The sequence below is a fragment of the Calidris pugnax genome, unplaced genomic scaffold (genome assembly GCF_001431845.1).
Source record: "Calidris pugnax isolate Ruff unplaced genomic scaffold, ASM143184v1 scaffold332, whole genome shotgun sequence".
In the NCBI taxonomy this organism is placed as follows: Eukaryota; Metazoa; Chordata; class Aves; order Charadriiformes; family Scolopacidae; genus Calidris; species Calidris pugnax.
The window spans coordinates 187,783-206,361 of NW_015091053.1; the positions used below are offsets into that span (position 1 = coordinate 187,783).

At 59.5% G+C, this 18,579-nt stretch overlaps 1 protein-coding gene across 1 annotated transcript in view; it reads left to right on the forward strand.

Moving 5' to 3' along the window:
* The first annotated feature begins 8,250 nt into the window (after nt 1-8,250).
* The window catches only part of SMTN (smoothelin), a 24,059-nt gene continuing 13,730 nt past the window's right edge, over nt 8,251-18,579 (forward strand). The window contains exons 1-9 of the mRNA XM_014956615.1: nt 8,251-8,438; nt 13,500-13,660; nt 13,910-14,003; nt 14,097-14,175; nt 14,270-14,607; nt 16,299-16,401; nt 16,627-16,880; nt 17,015-17,078; nt 18,372-18,476. Of these exons, the coding sequence (XP_014812101.1) occupies nt 8,388-8,438; nt 13,500-13,660; nt 13,910-14,003; nt 14,097-14,175; nt 14,270-14,607; nt 16,299-16,401; nt 16,627-16,880; nt 17,015-17,078; nt 18,372-18,476 (1,249 nt within the window). The 5' untranslated portion in view covers nt 8,251-8,387. The remainder of the gene's footprint in view (nt 8,439-13,499; nt 13,661-13,909; nt 14,004-14,096; nt 14,176-14,269; nt 14,608-16,298; nt 16,402-16,626; nt 16,881-17,014; nt 17,079-18,371; nt 18,477-18,579) is intronic.

Below are 18,579 nucleotides of genomic sequence, written 5' to 3' on the forward strand. Positions count from 1 at the left end.
GGATGCTCATCTGTATCTGAGTTGTTTGCAGCCTGGGCAACTGGAGCAGGATCTCCTGTTGGACTGGGGTGCAGTGGTCAGTGTAACAAGGAGTACAGAGCTGGTTTGTGACCTGGAGCTGCAGATGACCCCAATTTAGTGACTGAAGTTGGGACTTAGAAGAATGACCTCCAGTAAAGGAAAGGGTAGGAAAGTACATCATAGGGAGCCAGCAGAGAAACATGGGGTGCTTGTGGGAGCATTTGCTGTGGGAGAAGGACCTGTTTGTACTGGCATTGCAATGGATGAATTAATCTGTCTCCAAAGTGAGTTTGAGATCACATATGAAATGCTGAAAGGTGTGCTAGCAATCTTTTTGTGTGTGGACAGGGCATTTTAATGTGACATAGCTGAGACTTACTGCAGCAGACTAGACATACCAACAAGGATTAAGAGTCCAATGCAAGACTTGGCAGAGTCACAGCTGGGCAGGGAAGGCTCCTGACCGGGCGGCTGTTCGGTTGTGTCTTATATAAGCTGTCTAGACCAGACAAGAAGAAACGATGCCAACCCTGGCATAGGACTATCGCTCACTGCACAGATGGTATCCAACCTACAGCTTTCATATTTGAGCTCGTGCAAAGCAAAGGGGGGAACAGCAGAAGGATGTTAGTAGCCCAGCCGGCTGTGCATCAGGAAAAGTCTATGAACAACTATAAAAATAATGGAAAAAAACAGTAACTAGTGAGATTTATTACAACTAGGAAAACATTTGATATTTTGCGCACAGAAGGTACAGCGTTGCCAAGAAATGTTTCCTTTCAGTGCACCTGCAAAACTCAGGTAGTGCAAGAGGACACAGCACCAAGCTACGGGAGAGGGGAAGGATGGTCCTGGAAAGGAGTAGCCCTGAAGAGCACGTGCACACTCAGAAATATTTTGCTAAGTTTTCTTAATTCCTTGTGACTGTCCCAGTGGACAATCAAGTGAATATAAGGAGAAAATATGATCAGAAAAGAGCCTGGTCTTGAAATAGGTCACATGGCAAATGAGACAGAAGAGCCTGAAGCAAGCAGAGCCATCACCATCCTCTTGGTCCATAAGGGCATGATAGTCCTGGAGCATGGGTCAGCCATCACCAACAGGCAGGCTGAGGGAAGCCTGGAGATGTAACACACAGCCAGGCCTTGCACTGAGTGGCAGCACATTACACACTGGCTGCGGCGTGCCCAACACCCCTCTGCCAGCACATGATTTGGCTCATTAACAAATACTGGGACAGGTCTTACAGATTTTCCATAACATTACAGCTTCTAGGTTTCTTGCAGCAATGTGGCAATGGTGCCTGTGATGCTGTTTCCGTGCTGCCAGGGGCCCACAAGAGAGCAGCCACTGAGACACAAGGCCCTGCAGCCCCTCTGGGGTTGTTCGCAGGACCAGGTTTGTCCCTAACTCCCCATTCCTGGAGGAGAAGCTGTGCCCCTTGTTGGGCTGCCTGCAGCCTGCCTGCCGGAGTGGGTTGAGCAGGACCTCTGGGGTGGCCCTGGGCTTGGTGTTGTGTGTTCCTCCACACAGGCAGTTTTGCTGCTTTGGGACAAGTGGTCTGTTTGCCTTGGCACAGGGCTGCGGAGAGGACTTGGGAAGTCCATGGGGTTTGGCTATCTCTGCCCAGAACTGTTTGGCCTTGTTTGTGGCACAGCGATGCCACTTTTGTGTTTCTCCTCTAGTCCCGGTAACCCCAAGGACCTTCCCTGGACCCATCCCTGCAAGAAGAGTTGTCCTGTTCTCAACACACAGCTTGTAAATGAAGCCAGTTTTTGGAGCAGTCTGAAAAACTGATTCCTTGGCTCCCCCTCAGCATCCCAATGGCCAAAACCCCTAACCGACTGGCAAAGTCCTCGGAGATGCAGGTGGCTGCTGTGAGGTCTTCTGGGAAACCCCTGGAAGGGCTGGCATGGTTAGGGGTATCTGGAGCCTGAGTTTTAGGGGTGAGTTACCAGGAGTGGAATCTTTCCTGAACCCCTGTCCTTTTTCCAACCCCTTCCTTTATTGGCCACAACAGATGTCAGCATTGTGATTTGTGGGCTCTAGAAGTGTCCCAAGAAGGGAAAAAATAGCTGTGTTCACTCAGTGTGACAAAGAAATTGAAAGTCAGGGGGGAGGGGGGAGCTGCTGGAGAGGGACAGGTCACTTCTTAGGAATGTCCTGCCTTTGGAAATACTGAAGTAGCCTCCATCCCCATCACACACAGCCAGGGCTTCATGCAAGCTCCCAGAGCTGAGGCGGGGCTGGAGCCTCCCTCTGGTCTGAAAGCATTGAGGTCTTTCCAGCTCCAAGTGGGGCATTTGACATGGCCAGGAGCTATGTTCTCCCTGGTTCCCACAGCTGCTCTAGGTGCAAAGCACAGCAGGGTGAGATCCTGTGGGTCAGTGCTTTTGCACTTTGGGAGGGAGGAAGAAGGAAAAGCAGACAAGTGACGTTTGGAGGTCTGGGCGGGCTGGAGGGGAAGCTCTGCATCCCAGCAGTGCTGGCTGTGGAGGATTGCAGCTCTGTGTCAAGTTCAGGTGCCGGCACTGCAGGATGAGGCCACAGAGTGCCCCTGCGGGCACCCAGCAGTGGCAGCTGTGCAGCCAGGACACACATGCTGCCGTGGGCAGGCATCTCTGGAAATGCCAATGCACAGCAGGCAAAGGAGGTGTGCAGTCTTCCTCACAGGCTGGCAGCACCAGAGATGCTGACCAAAGCCCTGACACTTCTCAAGCACTCCAGCCCCCCGGGGCTACTGCCAGGGAGTAGGCTGCAGCCTTGGGGCCATGTCCTGAGCAGATGGCAGCCCTGCTCCAGTCTTTGCCTCTGAGCTCCCTCCCCTTCCAGCAGATGTGGTGTCCTGCCTGTGGCTGTGTCCTGCACTGCAGGGTGCTTTGCAATGCCGTGGTCCACCCCTGGGCTACTGGGCTCCTGCATTGCTGGAAGCTGACCATGTTTCCTTCTCCTCTCCTTCCTGGGGGCATGGGCAAGGTGGATTTGTGGCCAAGAGGTCCCCAGGGAGGAGCAGGCAGTGCCAGAGGCACTGCAGCAGGAGCTGATCCAGGCTCCCTTGGTAAGTGTGGTGCCGCAGGACAGACCCTGGCAGGGGTGTCCGTGATCTTCCTGAGCCTTTGCTGGCTCCTTTGGCAGGGCAGGGAGCGGGACAGGCTGTGCTTGCTTCACAGGATCCCTTGAGGACTCTGCACAGAACAAGGGCCAAAGGTGAGCAGAGGAAAAAATACAGGCAATGGATTCACTCAGCAGGGTTTAACTCCTGCTAGCCAAGGATGTGGCAGGGCAGAGCTCACTGCCTTGGTGCTGCAGTCCCACAGCAGGATGTGAGCTGGACTAAAATCATAGAACGGTTTGGCTGGAAGGGACCTTAAAGCCCAACCAGTGCCACCCCCTGCCCTGGGCAGGGACACCTCCCACCACACCAGGTTGCTCCAAGCCCCCTCCAACCTGGCCTTGAACCTCTCCAGGGATGGGGCAGCCACAGCTTCTCTGGGCGACCTGGGCCAGGCTCCCAGCACCCTCACAGCAAAGAAGTTCTTCCCCACATCTCAGCTCCATCTCCCCTCTTTCAGTGTCAAGCTTCCAACAACAAGGAAGTCATTGGGAGAAGTCAGCACAGCTTCACCAAGGGGAAGTTCTGCTTAGCCAAACCAACCACCTTCTGTGAGGAAGTGACTGGCCTGGCAGAAGCAGTAGAGCAGTGGACACTGTCTACCTGGGCTTCAGAAAGGCCTTTCACACGGTCTTCCATCAGATTCTGCTAGAGAAGCTGTTGATGTATGGGCTGGACGGGCAGATGATGAGGTAGATTGAAAACTGACTGAATGGCTGGATTCAGGGGGCAGTTGTCAGTGACACAAGGTCTAGTTGGAGGCCAGCAACTGATGGTATGTCCCAGAGGCCAATACTGGGTCACATCCTGTTTAACATCTTCATTACTGACCTGGATGGTAGCGCAGAGTGCACCCTCAGCAAGTTTGCAGATGCCACCACACTGAGAGGGGGTGCTGATAAAGGAGGGGGTCGTGCATCCATCCAGTGGACGAGCTGGAGAAACGGGCTGGCAGGAACCTTATGAAGCTCAGCCAGGGAAAGTGCAAAGTCCTGCCCATAGGAACAAACAACTGCAGGCACTGGGACATGCTGGGGGCCACCTGGCTGGAAAGGAGCTCTGCAGAAAAGGCCCTGGGTTTCCTGGTGGACACCAAATTGGCCAATTGGTTCAGTGTGTCCTGGGGGCAGAGCAGATGAATGGTGTCCTGGGCTGCATCAGGAGTGTTGTCAGCAGATCCAGTTTAGGATTATCCCAGTGCAATTGTGCGACAAAATGGGGAAAAGGACTGAGACGTTCAAATTAACAATTTATTTGGACTTCACTCACAGGTTCAATACACCACTATTGCAGGTTCTATGTGTACGATGGTGATTACACTATTGCAATTTAAAAGCAATTAGCTCCAGCTTTCCTGGAGCCCCTTTAGGGACTGGAAGGGGCTCCAAGGTCTCCCCGGAGCCACCTTTTCTCCAGGCTGAACCCCCCCAACTCTCTCAGCCTGTCCTCACAGCAGAGGGGCTCCAGCCCTCCCAGGATCTCCGTGGCCTCCTCTGGCCCTGCTCCAAGAGCTCCATGTCCTGCTGGTGGTGACCCCAGAGCTGGAGGCAGCACTGCAGGGGGGATCTCCCCATAGCCAAGCAGAGGGGCAGAATCCTCCCCCTCGCCCTGCTGGTGGGTGTGTTGCTGCCAAAGTGGGATCTTCCTTGTCACATGGATCTTTCCATCCCAGGTGATGCAGCTCCCCCAGGGCAGGCAGGAGGCTGCCCAGTGCCTGTGCCAGCAGCCGGATGCGAGGAATCCATCACACCTGATCCTTCCCTGGCTCCTGGAAGGATGTGAGTCACGCCTGAGAAAGAGGGACATGTACTTAGGCACGAGTGCCCTGTCCTAAGCATATGGCAGCAGTTCACCAGTTCTGTGCAGGAGGGTGCTCTCTGGCTGCCATGCTATTGCTTTTTCCCACCTCCAGCTGTACTGCTTGTCCCACTGCTTCACAGACACCCTCACATGCGTCTCCCCTGGCCACCCACCCTGCCCTGCCCATCCTCCACCCACACCCCAGGGGAAGAACTGGGGGCAGCCCTTCACCCATCCCTTGTCCTGCCACATCTCTGTGGGGTGCACCCACCCCCCAGGTCCTGCCACCTACCCACAGGGGGACAGCCCTACATCCACCCCCAGGTCCTGCTGCTCTGGTCTGTCTTCATGCCAGGCTACATGGTGCCCAGGAACCTGCTGTCTGGGAAGATTTTGGCACATCCTCACACCCAAGGTGCAATCTCCAAGAGGGAAAGGAGGAAGAGGAGACACAGAGAGCCTTGCTGCTCCCACAGCCCCAGGGAGTTGGAGGAGCTTCTATCCTGCCCAGGAGCTGGACACCGCCAGGACCCTCTGCTATGGGGTGCCCTGGGAAGCAGGTCTGAGAGCCCCGAAACTCTGCCAGCATGATGTCACTGTTTATAATAGCACCGTGCTCTTTGGGAGCTGCCCTGCACAGAGCTGAGTGGCAGCGTCAGGCTACACGTGTGCTTGACATGGGCAAACAGCATGGTACAGTGAAGCCAAAAGCTATCCTCCTCCTCCCCGAGCACCTCCAGCTGCTTTTGTCACCCAGGGGTGGGTGCCTGGTCGAAGCATCCCCCTGTGGTGGCAGGTTCCCCCTCCCTGGCTTCCTCTGGGAGATGGGGCCAGCAAGATTTGTGACCCTGGGAGTGGTCACAATGTGTTGGGTGTGGGGAAAGCAGGAGTGACACAGGTCTATGGGTGTCAGGTGTTCCCAGGGGAGGAGGGGTGAGGCTGGGAAAGTTCCTGTGTGCTGCTGAAGCAGGCGGAAGGAGGGAAGAGAATGAGGTCCTTGGACCCTCCTCTGCCTGCTGCCAGGCTCCAGCAGCCTTTGTGGTCCTGTGCTGCCTGCAGGTCTGTGTTGCCAGGGCGGTACTGGCAGGACAGCAGGGTAACGCCTGCCCCTGTACTTCTCTCTGCTGCCATGCCCAGGGGAAAGGCCACAAGCTTGAAAGAGACTGAATTATCCTTGCCTGGCGTTTCAGCCAGGTCTCTACCTTGTCCTGCATCATCTCACCCTTGAGTCAGGCAGGTTTCCCAGCCCCTGGGCCAGACCACTCCCAGACAACACAATAAAATTCCATCGCTGCTATTTAACATCAAATTTAGCATGTACAAAGGGAACCTAAAGGACACACTTCTCCCCTGGCTGGGGGACTGCCCCCTGCACCACCCAGACCCCTGCTCCCTGGCAGGTTTGTCCCATCTGCTGGGCAATCTGCCCGCCTGCACCAGCACACAACAGCCACCCTGTGATTTCTGCAATGCATGAGATCACACCCTCACCTGCTCGGTGCTGAAATGCTGGGAAGCAGCCTGTGGCCCTCCCTGCTCTTCTGAGAGCCAGGCCTGAAGCTGGAGCCCTTGTACTCCCCAAGGGGTTTGTGAATCTTTCCTTGCTCCACTTTCAGAGGAATAAGGAGGTCTGCTTCTCTGAGGCTGCATTCGGCTGGATGCGTGCACACCTCAATGCCCTGGGGAGCCCCAGGGGGATGCTGCCTGGAGCCAAGCAGGACTATGGGCTCCCTACCATGCTGGCCCTTTGCAGCAGGTCTGTGAGAATGTGGCTGGGTTGTTATCTGGGGTGAATGAAACCAGGAGAGGTGCAGGAGAAAAGGCAGGATAAATACCACTGCACATGTTGAGAGCTGTGCATCCAAGGCTGCTTTATCAGCACAGCTCAGGGTGCCCTTGCAGCTGGGTGCTCTGTGCAGGAAGCCCAGCATCAATGCTGCCAGACATGCACCGGTATCCCAGTGCCATGGCCCCAGTGCTGCTGCTGGCAGAGGAGCTGCGGAACAAACCAGTTGCCCCCACTCCAGCTCAAGGTTGCCAGTGGGGTCACCCACACACCCTGAAGGCAGGAGAGCTGCTGTCAGCTGTGCTGCCTGTGGATTGGAGCTGGCTGTGCACCCGTTGCCTGCTCCCAGGCACAACACACAAGGGGCTCTCTAGTGACCAGAGCTGCAGGTGGTGGAGAACCCTGTGTGGCAAATGGGACAGCTCAACAGCACAGGGCTCATCCAGCAAGTGAAAATCATGTCGCTTCTCAGGCTGGCAGAGGGATAGGAAGGACCTGTTGAATGGCACAGTGCTTAGAGGGGATGGCTTTAGCACAGCTCCTTGGGAAGGGGCCATCATGCTCCAGCAAAGCCCAATGCCACTCAAGGCGGGAGAGTGGAGAGCTGCCAGGGACCTGAGGGGAGCAAGGAGCAGAGGGTTCTGAGATACCAGCCCAGCTGGAGACTCACACTGTCAAACAGGCCTGGAGTGGGACATCTGAACCAACAACACTCCCAGCATGGAAACTGCTGGATCCTCTAGGCACCTCCACCACACCACATTTTTCTGGCCTGTAGTGGTGGATCTTCCCCTGTGGCAGAGGAGGCTCTAGTCCTGCTCTATCCCATGCACCTTCCCAGAGAGCTGGAAACTCCCAAAGGAACAGTGGACTGGATCTTGGTGACCTGCTCTGGGCAAGGCCTTTGGGCCTTGTCAGGCTGCCAGACAGGGACCTCTCTCCTTCTCCCAGGAGCTGGGAGCAGGTGCTCTGCACAGCCCCCAGCACCTCCAAGCAATCGCAGGAGCAGGCCAGGCTGGGTCCTCTCCGGGGAGTACTTCTGGCCTTTGCCCAGAACAAGACTGAGCCCCACCAAGTGTGTCATCTGCTGGCTGCAGCCTCACAGGTGGGGAGATCGTGAACTCCATGGGACCCTCCCTCCACCCCAACACCCAGGCTTGGCCATCCTTCTGGCACTGCCATCTGGGCCATGACAGGAGCCTAGAGGGATATATACCTCCCTAAACCCCTATGTCCCCCATTGCTCATACCCCTGGCTGGGAGACGGCCCCGCTGGCAGTGGTACAGGAGCACTTATACTCTGTTCTGGGGCAGAAGTCGGATTGAGAGAGGTATGGGCCAAAGCAGACTCCTGTGGGACGTTGCAGGGCCCGGAAGGGCTGAGGACACCACAAGCACCAGGGACCGGGACCCCCTCTCGTGCCGACTTGCGCGGGGGCGGGCGGGGCCGGACCGTCCCGCCCGGCGCGAAGAGCCAATGGCGGCGGCGGGCGCGGGCGTAGGCGGGGCCGGCGGCGGGAATCGGCGGGCGGTCGCGGCGCTGCGGGAGCTGGGACGGAGCGGGGTCGAGCCGAGCCTACGCTGAGCGCGGGGCCGCCCTGCCCTGGCCCTCTTTTGTTGTCTGAGTTCCTGGCGGCAGCGGGCTCCGGCCCTGGTGGGGCGGGCGGGATGTCCCAGGAGAATCTCCTCGGCATGGATGAGGGAGCGCTGCGGAAGCTGGTGAGTTCCTGCGGCGGGGCGGGCCGGGGCACGGAGTGCGCTGCCCGCAGCCATTGCTCGCTGGTGGCGGCTCCTGGGGGGAGCAGATCGGCGTGTGCCCGGCGGTGCCCCGGCTCCCTGTGCCCCGCCGAGGGCGGGGAGGTGGTGACTCTCCGGGACGCGGGCGGCCGGGCTGGTTCCAGGGGCTGAGCGTGGGCCTGCCCGCACCTTCCTCCGCAGGCGGTGGGGCCGCCGTAGCCCCTCAGCACCGAGGGGTGAGCGCGGCCTCTGGTAAGGAGCTGCTGCAGTGCTTGGAAGGTGCCGGTAGTAGCACCTCAGGGGCCCCAGCTGGCCTGGGTCGGCACAAGCCCTTGTCCTGCCCCGGTGACTCCAGAGACTCTGGCCCTGCTGCTTTGGCCACAGTTGGCCCTTTGTGCTTGGGCTGTAGTGTCTGTCCCTTGGCCCTGTCTCCTTGGCTCCTGCCAGAGGTGTGTGCTGCTGCCGGACCTGCTTGCTGCTCTCCTGGTGCTGGCTGCCATTTGGCCCGGGTCTCTGCTCCTGTGTGGCCTGGGGCTGGCTTGGTAACAGAGACAGCTCCCCAGACCCTGTGCCTGCATGGATGGGCATCCCCTCCTTTGTCCCAGTCGCTTCCCTGCTCTGTTTGTTCCCCTGGGAGCCAGAGGCGGAGGTGAGCCTTGGCCTTGTTGGGGATGAGCGCCTGGAAGTCCCAAAGGTTGGACTCTGTGTGTTGGGCTCTGACCTGCTTGGCCAGGGCTGTTGTGTTGAGAAGCCCTACAAAAGTTCTACCTGGCTTTGGGCAGTTGCACCACCTCCCCTCCAGCCCTGGGGCACTGCAAGCTTGGGGCTGGGGTTTGCTGAGTGCTCCAGGGACTGAGCATGGGGTGGATCAGGCCAGCACTGGGGAATGGTTACAGCAGGAAGCTGAGTCAGACAGGAAGGCATGTCTGTGTGACTAGGAAAGAGTTGGGGTGCCACGGCACCAGTGGGAAGCAGGAGCTGCACTCTGCTGTGGGCAGGGGGTTGGCACTGATGTGCTATCCTTGGCCTGCTCCGGGTGACAACACACAGACCTGCCTGTTCCTGCACTGAGGAGCTCACCGGTCTTCATGGGATGGTGTCGGGGCCAACAGGGGGCCCTGGAGGTGTAGGGATGGGTGGTCTGGGTTTCTCCCCATCTTCCCAGTGCTCCAGCTCTGCCGTGTCCTGGCTGAGATGGAGCCCCAGGAGCTGTGATGGGGTGTGTGTGGGGTTTGTTGTGCAGCTGGGTCTTCAGCCAGCTCAGGGAGGTGGATCTTACCCGCGCAGCAAATGCTGCTTCTCCTGGGGTCTTCATCTTTAACCAGCTGGGGCTTTGTATCCCCAGAGTATGCTGTGGCTCAGGTCTCCCTGTGCCTCTGTGGCGTGGGCTGAGGAAAGCCTGACGTGAGGCGGGGAAGGAATTATTTTTCTTTCTGGTTAGGTTTTGGCTCTGCTCAGCTGGAAGAGGATTAGCCCATATAAGGGAAAACTGCCTCTCCCACCGCTTCCTGCCTGCTCCTTTGCTCTCCCCAGCCCTTGGCTCTGGGCTGCTTCTCCTCCTCCTTTCTAGCAAGTGAGACCCTGGCAGCAGCATGTGACATCTCTGGGGGTCCTAGAAGAAGGAGGCTGAGGGACATGAGCAGGTCCCTGCAGCCCCCTCGCTGGGCCCATGGCTGCACTGGAAGCTGCTGGGGAGCCTCTGCCCCCCTGCCTCCTGTAGGTATCCATGTTGTTCCCTCCCACCTGCCTGCTGGTACCCTGGTCTTGGGGAGGCCAGCTGGGATGAACCCATGGTACAGCATGAAGATGACAAAGGGCTTGGAGAAGGCTGGTGGGGGAGCTGCAGGGAATGGGGTGGGTGCTGCTTCAGGGTGGCCCTTAGCTGGGTGTCTGGAAGCATGTGGTGATTTGAGCACTTGGGGCTGTGCTGAGCTCCAGGCTGTGGTCAGCTGGCCCTGGGTTGGGGACTGCTCCCCTCTCTCGCCCCCTCCATATCTCAGCCTGATTAATTAAACAGCCACAATGCAAATGCCTTTACAGGCAGGGCAGGCTTGAGTTAGGAAGTCGTGCCCATGAAGTCCCCTTTGGCAAAGGCCTCAGCCCTGAGGAGCATTGCATCCCTGCCCTGTCCCCATCACCAAGCTGTTCTTCCTGCTTTCCTCTGCCTAGGAGGCAGCCACATTCTCCATGGCTCCTTCCAAATGTGACAGCAAAGCTTGGGGCTGCAGGAAGTTCTGGATGTGCCTGGCCTCTTCCCCAGAGCAGTTTCCCTGTGGCTGGGCTCCAGCCTCCCAAATGCTCTGTGCTCAGCCGCTCCGGGGAGCCAGATGGATGCAGGGCTAATTACAGCCCTCCCGGAGGAGCCGCTAGCCATTCTGGGGCTCTGAACACTGCTGTGCTTGGGCAGCATTGGGAAAGCAGCCCATGGGTGCCTTGCCAGCACCCTTTTCACAAAGCCACTTTGTGTGCTGAGGCGGGTGTTTGCTCGTAACCATTAATTTGCTGCTGCCTGGGCAGGGCTGGTGGGGCCCTGGCATGTGCTGATCCCTGGGCCTGCCCGTGCCGGCAGGGTTGGGCCCCTCATCCCCTTCCCACCCCCTGGCTCCAACTGGTTTCCGGCATGCTCTCCCTCGCTGCTGGCCATGGAGCCTCCAAAGCCCCTTGTTTGCCTCATCCTGGCTCCCTGCTGATGTGGACTTGGGATGAGGCTCTTTCTCCTGCCCCTACTGCCGTTTTTCCTATGGGGGAAGCCTTCCAGGACCCAGGTGCATGTCAGGACCCAGCTGAAGTCTCCTGGGCAGGGCAGACCATGGAGCTGGGTGTCACACAGCATGTGGATGCCAGGGTGTCCCCTGCTCTGGTGACAGGGCTGGTGTCCTGTCATGTCCCACCCTTTCCAGCACTCTTGGCTCCTACAGCTGCTGCTCCCGTCACCCTCAGCCAGGGCTGAACCATGCACCGCCAGCAGCTTATTTAGGGAAGGCCCAGGGCTTTGGCCTCCTGGTGTGCAGCGGAGGAGTGTTTTTCTGTCCTCAAGGCAGCTGCAGGGAGAGCCATGCTTGCCACAGAATCTCTGCCTTCAGCTCCTCGTTTTGTGCTGGACCAGGCTCCATCACTGCCATCCCATGCACAGCAGAACTGGGCTTCCCAGTTGGCCAGAGTGGCTGCTGTGGCTGCTGAAATCGCAGGGTAAAGGCCCTGACTCGGTACCTTTGTCCTGGCAGCCAGCGTCCCTGCCTGTGACAGCATCCCCAGGATGCAGAAGCCGCATGGGGCAGGCAGGCATAGTGCAGACAGGAAATGGGAGGTCCATGTGGATGGAGAGACTGGTTTCCTCCCTGACATCACCCTGCTCTGGCAGCACAGCATCTCTTACTCTTGCCTGCCCTTGTGAAGGTGCTGGCTCTGGATACGAGCCCAGGGGGGCTGCAGGCCGCAGCTCTGGCCAGAAGGCAGATGTTTGTGTTGCTGTGGGATGTGATAAGCAGCTGCAGCGTGCCGCGAGGGATGGCACTGCCAGCAGGCATAGTGGGGGCTGCTGGGGTGGGAGAGAGCACACCAGCCTCAAGCAGCTGCCCCCAAGGCTGCAAACATTTTTAGTGCTGGGATGGCCAGGGAGAGCTGTCTTGGGGGTCGGTTGTCCCAGCTGTTTAGAATCCTTCTGGGGTCTTCCCAGCTGGGAAAGATAATGTTACTGGCTGGGCCTCAAGGCTGGCAGGGGCTGGAGGATCACAGTTTTGGCCACCACTGGGGTGGTTCATGGGGGATCTGTGCTTGCTGGCTTCACTGGGATGGAAATATCCTCACCTGGTCCCCAGTCCCTGAGGAGGGAGGGTGAAGTGCGATGGCTTTGTTGGGGTCTCGGTGCAGGGCGTTTTCTGCTTGCGGGTGGTGGTTTGGCACCCTTGGCACTGCTCAGCCTGGGTCCTGCTGAGGGACTGACCCTGGATTCCTGCGGCAGCGGAACCTGAGGAGCCTGGATGGGTGGCCTGGTGGTGGCCTGTGGGACTGGAAGGGAAGGGACTGATGCTCTTGTCCTGTGGCACAGCTGCAGCTGCTCCCTGCATGCTTGACACTGACAGCAGCTGCTTTGGGTAACAGGGTTTATTTTTAATGAGCTCCATGGGAAATCACCTCCTGGGTTCCCAGCACTGTGTTGGTCCTGATGTCTCACAGCAGGACAGTGGGAGGACAGTGGGGCTGTGCCTGCCCTGGCTGACCTTTCTCCACAGATCCAGCTGCCTTCTGCCCCCCTTCAGTGTGGGTGGGCTGTGCATGGCCCCCTCAAAGCACTTGGACTGGTGGCAGGGCTGGGACTGTGGACCTGATCTGGAAAAGGGGAAGCAGTTCTGGGTGCCCATGCCAAGTCCTGGTGGGTGGCCTTGGGTGGGCTGAGGAGCACCTATGAGATGTTCATGGCAGGGCTGGGGTCACGGCCACGCTTCCCACATACAGAGGGTTGGATTTTGATTAAGGACAGATCCCACTCATGGATTTGGCTCCAAGAGCCACGTGCCATTCCCTAGTGCTGGGTGAGGGTGGGGAGGGGTGTTGGGGGAGACCATTTCTTAGTGGGGTGCTGGGACCCTCCCAGTGAGTACCTTCTGGGGGCCATGGGGATGGGAGGGGAACAAACTCCGCTGCTGGAAGGGCTGGCGTGGGTGAGAGGTCTCATCCCTGTGTGGGTGTCCATGGGGGGACAGGGCTGCAGGGAGCCAATGCTTGGGGACTGCATAGACAACTGAGGGGCATTCGTGCCATGTGCCCCGTCTCCTTGCCCTTCACAAGCCTGGGGGTCTTGGTACCACTGTGGCAGCCCTTCCTCAGCATGGCTGGTCTCAGCATCCTGCCCTTGGCAGGGGGCATGTCCGCTCCCTGTGGGACCAGGCAATGCCGGGCAGCATGTCCCATGTGCGTGGGCCCTGCCAGACAGATGGTCCCATCGTACTGTGTGTGGGTGGTCCAGCGGAGAGCGGCACCAGGGCTGAGCTGGGGGGCTGCAGTGGCCAGAGCTGGTGCTGAGCCCTGCCCTGTCACACCCAGCTGGAGGCAACGCTGGACCTGGCTGAGCGGCGCCGCATCCGCTCGGCCATCAGGGAGCTGCAGCGGCAAGAGCTGGAGCGGGACGAGGAGGCACTGGCATCCAAGCGCTTCCGCACAGAGCGTGGCAGCCACCGGCAGGACGACAAGGAGAACTGGCCACGGTGAGTCTGGCGTGAGGCTGGGGTCCCACTCACCCCCTGCCTCTGCCCCAGGGGATGGTGGCTTCGATGCCTGGCCCCACTGTGGCTTGGGCAAATTTGGGTGGGTGTGAGGGTGGGAGCAGCCTGGTGCCAGACAGCTTGGCATGCGGGAGGGGCCTGTTGCCTGAATTTACTGACTGCCCACAAGGGGACTTTGCTCCCGAGCACCCACGGCAGCTCCTAGCTGCCTTCTCTCCCTTCCGTGCGCAGGTCCCGGCGCCTGGAGGAGGAGCAGCAGGCAGCCCTGGCTGCCTTGTCCAGGCAGCTTGAAGCCATCACTGATGTGGAGGAGCTGACAAAACTGGTGAGTGACCGTGTGGTGGGGCTGACCATGTGCCAGTGCTGACCTTGTGCTGGGACTGACCCTGCCCCTCTCCCGGTTCTTTCCCTCTTGCAGCTGCGGGCGGCGGGTGAGTATGAGGAGCGCAAGCTGATCCGAGCTGCCATCCGCAAGCTGCGGGCTGAGGAGATTGAAGGTGAGGCACTGTCCCCACATCCTGGGGGTGGCTACTCCAGAGATCCCAGGATGTGGACAGCTCCTTTCTAAACACCGTCTTTGCTCCCATCCAGCTGCAACCCTGGCTGGAAACACGCAGAGCAGAAGGAAGGATGGCAGTGAGCCCCCTGCTGTGCCTGGGGCTGTGAAAAGCAGCCAGAGGGATGATGCTGAAACTCCAGCCCAGGCTGGGAGTGGGAAGAACAGCCCAAGAAGCGATCCTGATCTGCCAGCCCTGGCTGAGAGCGGGGAGGGCCATGGTGAAGGCAGCACTGAGCCCTTGACCACAGCTAGGAGCGAGGAGAGCAGTCAGCGGGATGATGCAGGGCAGCCGACGTTGGCTGTGCCGGACGAGAGTGGCCATGGTGGGGCTGCAGAGCTGTGCTCTGCTCAGGAGCCAGAAGGCTCAGCGGTGAGTACGCAGGACACTGCTGGGGGAACAGGACCACCGGAGACATCCTTGCCCTTCCCTTGGGCTCCTGTGCCAGCCTGCCTGGAGCATAAGCCCCCAGGCAAGCTGGGTTCGCCCACCTGAGGGGACTGGTGCAGGTGGAGATGGGGTCTCTGGGGACATGGGGGATGTAGCTGGGCTGTGCCAGCATGGCCCCAGCAGTGGTGAGCTGGGGCTGGGAGCTCAGGCCTGGGTGCCCCTGGGCTTATCCCTGAGGATGCAGCCTGGGCAGAAGTGCTGCAGGTGAGGGGTCTGTGGTGACCCTCAGTGCACTTGCTGTACCCCTCCCTGCTGTGACTCTGTGGGGATGGTGCTCTTGGGAGGTGATGGACACTTGCCCTGTCTGCAGCAGCTGCTTGCATCAGTCCCCTTGTGCAGGCAGAAACCTTGATCCTCCCTGTGCTGATCATTCCTGCTGGCCCTTGAGGGGCTGAGGCTCACCGCTGATGGGCGGGGCTGGAAGGAATGGGTGAAAGCCTGGGTTTTCTGTGGAGCAGTGGTGACCCCACAGGGGACAATGACTTTCATGGCAGTAGGAGGTCCCTGCAGAGACACCACGCAGGGTTGCCCTTTAGAGGAGAGGGTGAAGGGAGTAGCAGCAGTTGTATCCACAACTGTATGGGAAGGTGTGGGTCCCCACTTCTGTTCAGCCCAATTTCCCCCTCTGTCTGCCCCAGGGCCATGGCAAGAGTCTGTGGGGGTATGGAGGACATAGCCCTGTGCCACCTTTCAGCACTGTCTCCTTTCCCCATCTGGATGTGCTGACACACTACCCCTGGTCCTGGCCATGCTGGGACATCTCCCAAGCAGCCAGCAGGGCTCTCCCACTCTGTCTGGCTGATTATTCCAAACCCAAGGCCATTTCCCTTAAACAGCAGTTGCAGTGGCACCTGGATTTGGATCCCTCAGAGAGTCACATCAGCACCTGGAGCCCATGGTGCTCCTAGAGGCACTGGCAAAGCCAGGACTGGTCCCCTGTGCCACTTGTCACACCAGAACACCCTGGCCCTTGTCAGGCCTGTGTCATGGACATATCTGTCACCTGCATGTCCTTGCCACTCTGATGTGAGTGTGTTGCCCTGCACCCAGATCATGCCATTGTTTGCCAAGCAGAGCTGGTGGTGCCGTGGGCAGGGACAGGGTGATGCAAAACTGGGTACTTCTCTGTGAGACAGAGCCCTGAGGTGCCTGGGCTGGGGGGCTGGAGGGGACAGGGGCACTGGGTAGGGGCTGTCCTCTCCTCCCACCTCCTGGCATCCATGCTGGACAAGGCTGGTGTACTCATGGCAGGGGCTACAGAGGAATGTCAGAGCCAGCTCCTTGCTCCATGCCCTGGTGCTTATCAGCCCCATACAGAGGAGTGCCAGGAGCCCTAGGACTGTGCAGGTTTTGGGCCCCACCTTCATTAGACACAGTGATCCTCTCCCTGCTCGGTGGAAGCAGCAGGGTGTGAGGACACTTGTCCCCCTGCCAGCGTTCTGCAGTGACCCCTGTGCGGTGGTGGCCTGTCCATCCACAGCAGCATCAGGCAGGGACCTGAGTGCCATGGGAGCCTGCAGCGTGTCCCTGGCTGGGCGGCAGGGATGGGACAGGGTAACCCAGTCAGAGATGGGAGCAGGGCTGGCCCTTCTCTCACACCCTGCTCTCTGCAGGCCCATGAGCAAGTTGACGTGGTGGAGCAGGACCGTGTCCCAGCTGGGATGCAGGAGCTACGCAGTCAGCAGGCAGGAGACCCCCAGAAACCCAGTACCCAGGGTGAGTTCCCAAATACCTGTGGCAAAGCCCCATCCAAGTGTGTGCCTGGGGTCAGAGCAGAGCCAGGACCAGCTGTGGGCAGGGGCGGGAGGATGGAGAAGGCAGCGTGGCATCTCCCAAAGGTGCAGACAGGGGAGCCTGGCGCCTGGTAGGGCTGCAGGAGCAGGGGTGCTCTGCAAGCAGCCTCAGTCTATGCCCTTGCAGAGCCTCTCCTCTCTCCCACAGCTGTGGTCTCGGGGACTCTCGCGCTCCTGGAGCTGCAGCAGGCCCCAGAACCTGGTCTGGAGCTTGAAGGTGGTGGTGAGGAGCCAGAGCAGGTCCAGCTGTGCTCCCTGGGCACTGCTCAGCCCAAGGGGCAGCACCAGGTGGCCTGGAAGGAAGGAAGCCCACGTAGCTCTGCCACTGCCCAGGAGCCCAGTGGAGGGCGAAGCCATTGGGTGGAGCAGCCCCCCATGGGCCATCCCAGTGCTGGCAGCCAGGTACAGAAGTGGTGGCACTGGGGTCGCCACTGCCCTCTTCACCCCTGGGGCTGATGGTCCTGTGGGTGAAGGCAGCTTGATGGCGTAGGAGGGTGCGTGTGCCCCCCCAGCTTTGCCTCTTTCCCTCCCTGCAGCTTGGTGTCGGGGTGCGCAGCCAGGTGCCAGCACCGGCCGGGAGGCATGTTGAGCCGCCATCGGGTAAGTGAAGCCCCATGGGGAGAGTGCTGGGGCTGTGTCCCCCCCAGCTGGACAATGCCCTTTAGGGGGCCCCTACTGCATCCCTGCCCTGCAGCATGTGCATCCCAACAGCGTGGGGAAGGGCATCAGCCCTGGGGATGTGACAAACCCACAAGGGCTGGGGCAGAAATGTGAGGGCAGGAGGCGGCCAGGCCAAGGGTCATCTCCAGCTGGTGGCAATTTGCTCCCGGGCCGTATGGTAATGGTGCCTGCCCCAGCTGGGTGCTAGGGGAGCAGGGTGCCTGGTGGCCTGTTTACCAGTCCCCCAGCTCCAGGCTGGGCGGCAGCACAACCATGAAAGGGAAACGGTGCCTGCAGCAAACCCCAGCCTTTTGCATTCTTTGTCCCAATAAGGCCAGGAGCTGTGCGCTGGCTGGCCCTGACCTTCCTGGGGCTGCACTGACTGGCCCAGCCAGGGCCCGGTACCCTCTGGGTCCTCCCTGTAGCCTTGAGGGATCACAGTTGCCAGCAGCTGCTTTCTTCCTACTGCTGGGAAAACCATTCCTGAGGTTGTGGCTGTGCTGGGAGGAAACGGGGGTTAAAAAAACAGAGAGCAGTGCTCTGTCCCCAGGGTGAAGGTTCCCACTCAGGGTCACGCTTGCAGGCAAAGGCTGTTTTCCTCCAAGAAGCCCTGGGGGTCGTCTGGCTCCTGAGAAGGCAGAAACCCTGGGGAGATGCCATGGGATGGTGCACTGCAGCATGGCACACTGCTGGGGCAGAGGGAAGTGTGCAGGACCTGACCCACCTTGCCTCACCTGGGTGTTCAAACCTGGGTACAGGGGAAAGGCTGAGCTGCCCTCCCGCTTGGGCATCAGCAACTCCAGCCCCATGCCAGCATGCTGCCTGTTCAGTGCCTGCCTGCACCCGTGTGCTTCCTGGATGGGGGCTGAGCGACTGGGCCCCCTCACCTGCCTTTTCAGAGGCAATGCTGGGCTGGCCCTGCTCTGCCAGGGCCTGGTGGGTGCAGGGATGATCCCTATTGCTCAGCACAGACCCTGGGTGCCACTCACTGCTGATAGGGTGCAGGTACTCCAATCTGTGCCTTACAGTGTGGTTTGGCACTGCAGGACACAGCCGGCATCCTGCAAGTTGGTGGGTTTTGGCAATGATCTCTGGAGAGTGTTGGGGTGACAGGGAGGGGGACCCTGGGGTGCTCTGCTTGGGAGGGGGAGGATGGCAACAGCACCCTGTGAGGCACTCACCCCCTGCTCCCCTTGCCCCATTCTTTGCATATCTGGCCTGTCCCTTCCTAAGTGGCAGTGCCTACCCAAGACATAGTGGGGACCCCGACTCGCGTGAACACTCACCGGTGGGAAAAAGTGCCCTCCTCCTCCTCCCTATGCTCGACTGGCCGCACAGGTAAGGTCCTGGGCTGTGGCTGCCTCTGCTTTTGATGCTTCCCGGTGGACGGAGATCTGCGATGTAGCAGGGCTCTGTGGTGGCAGGATGCTGCTGGCTGCCC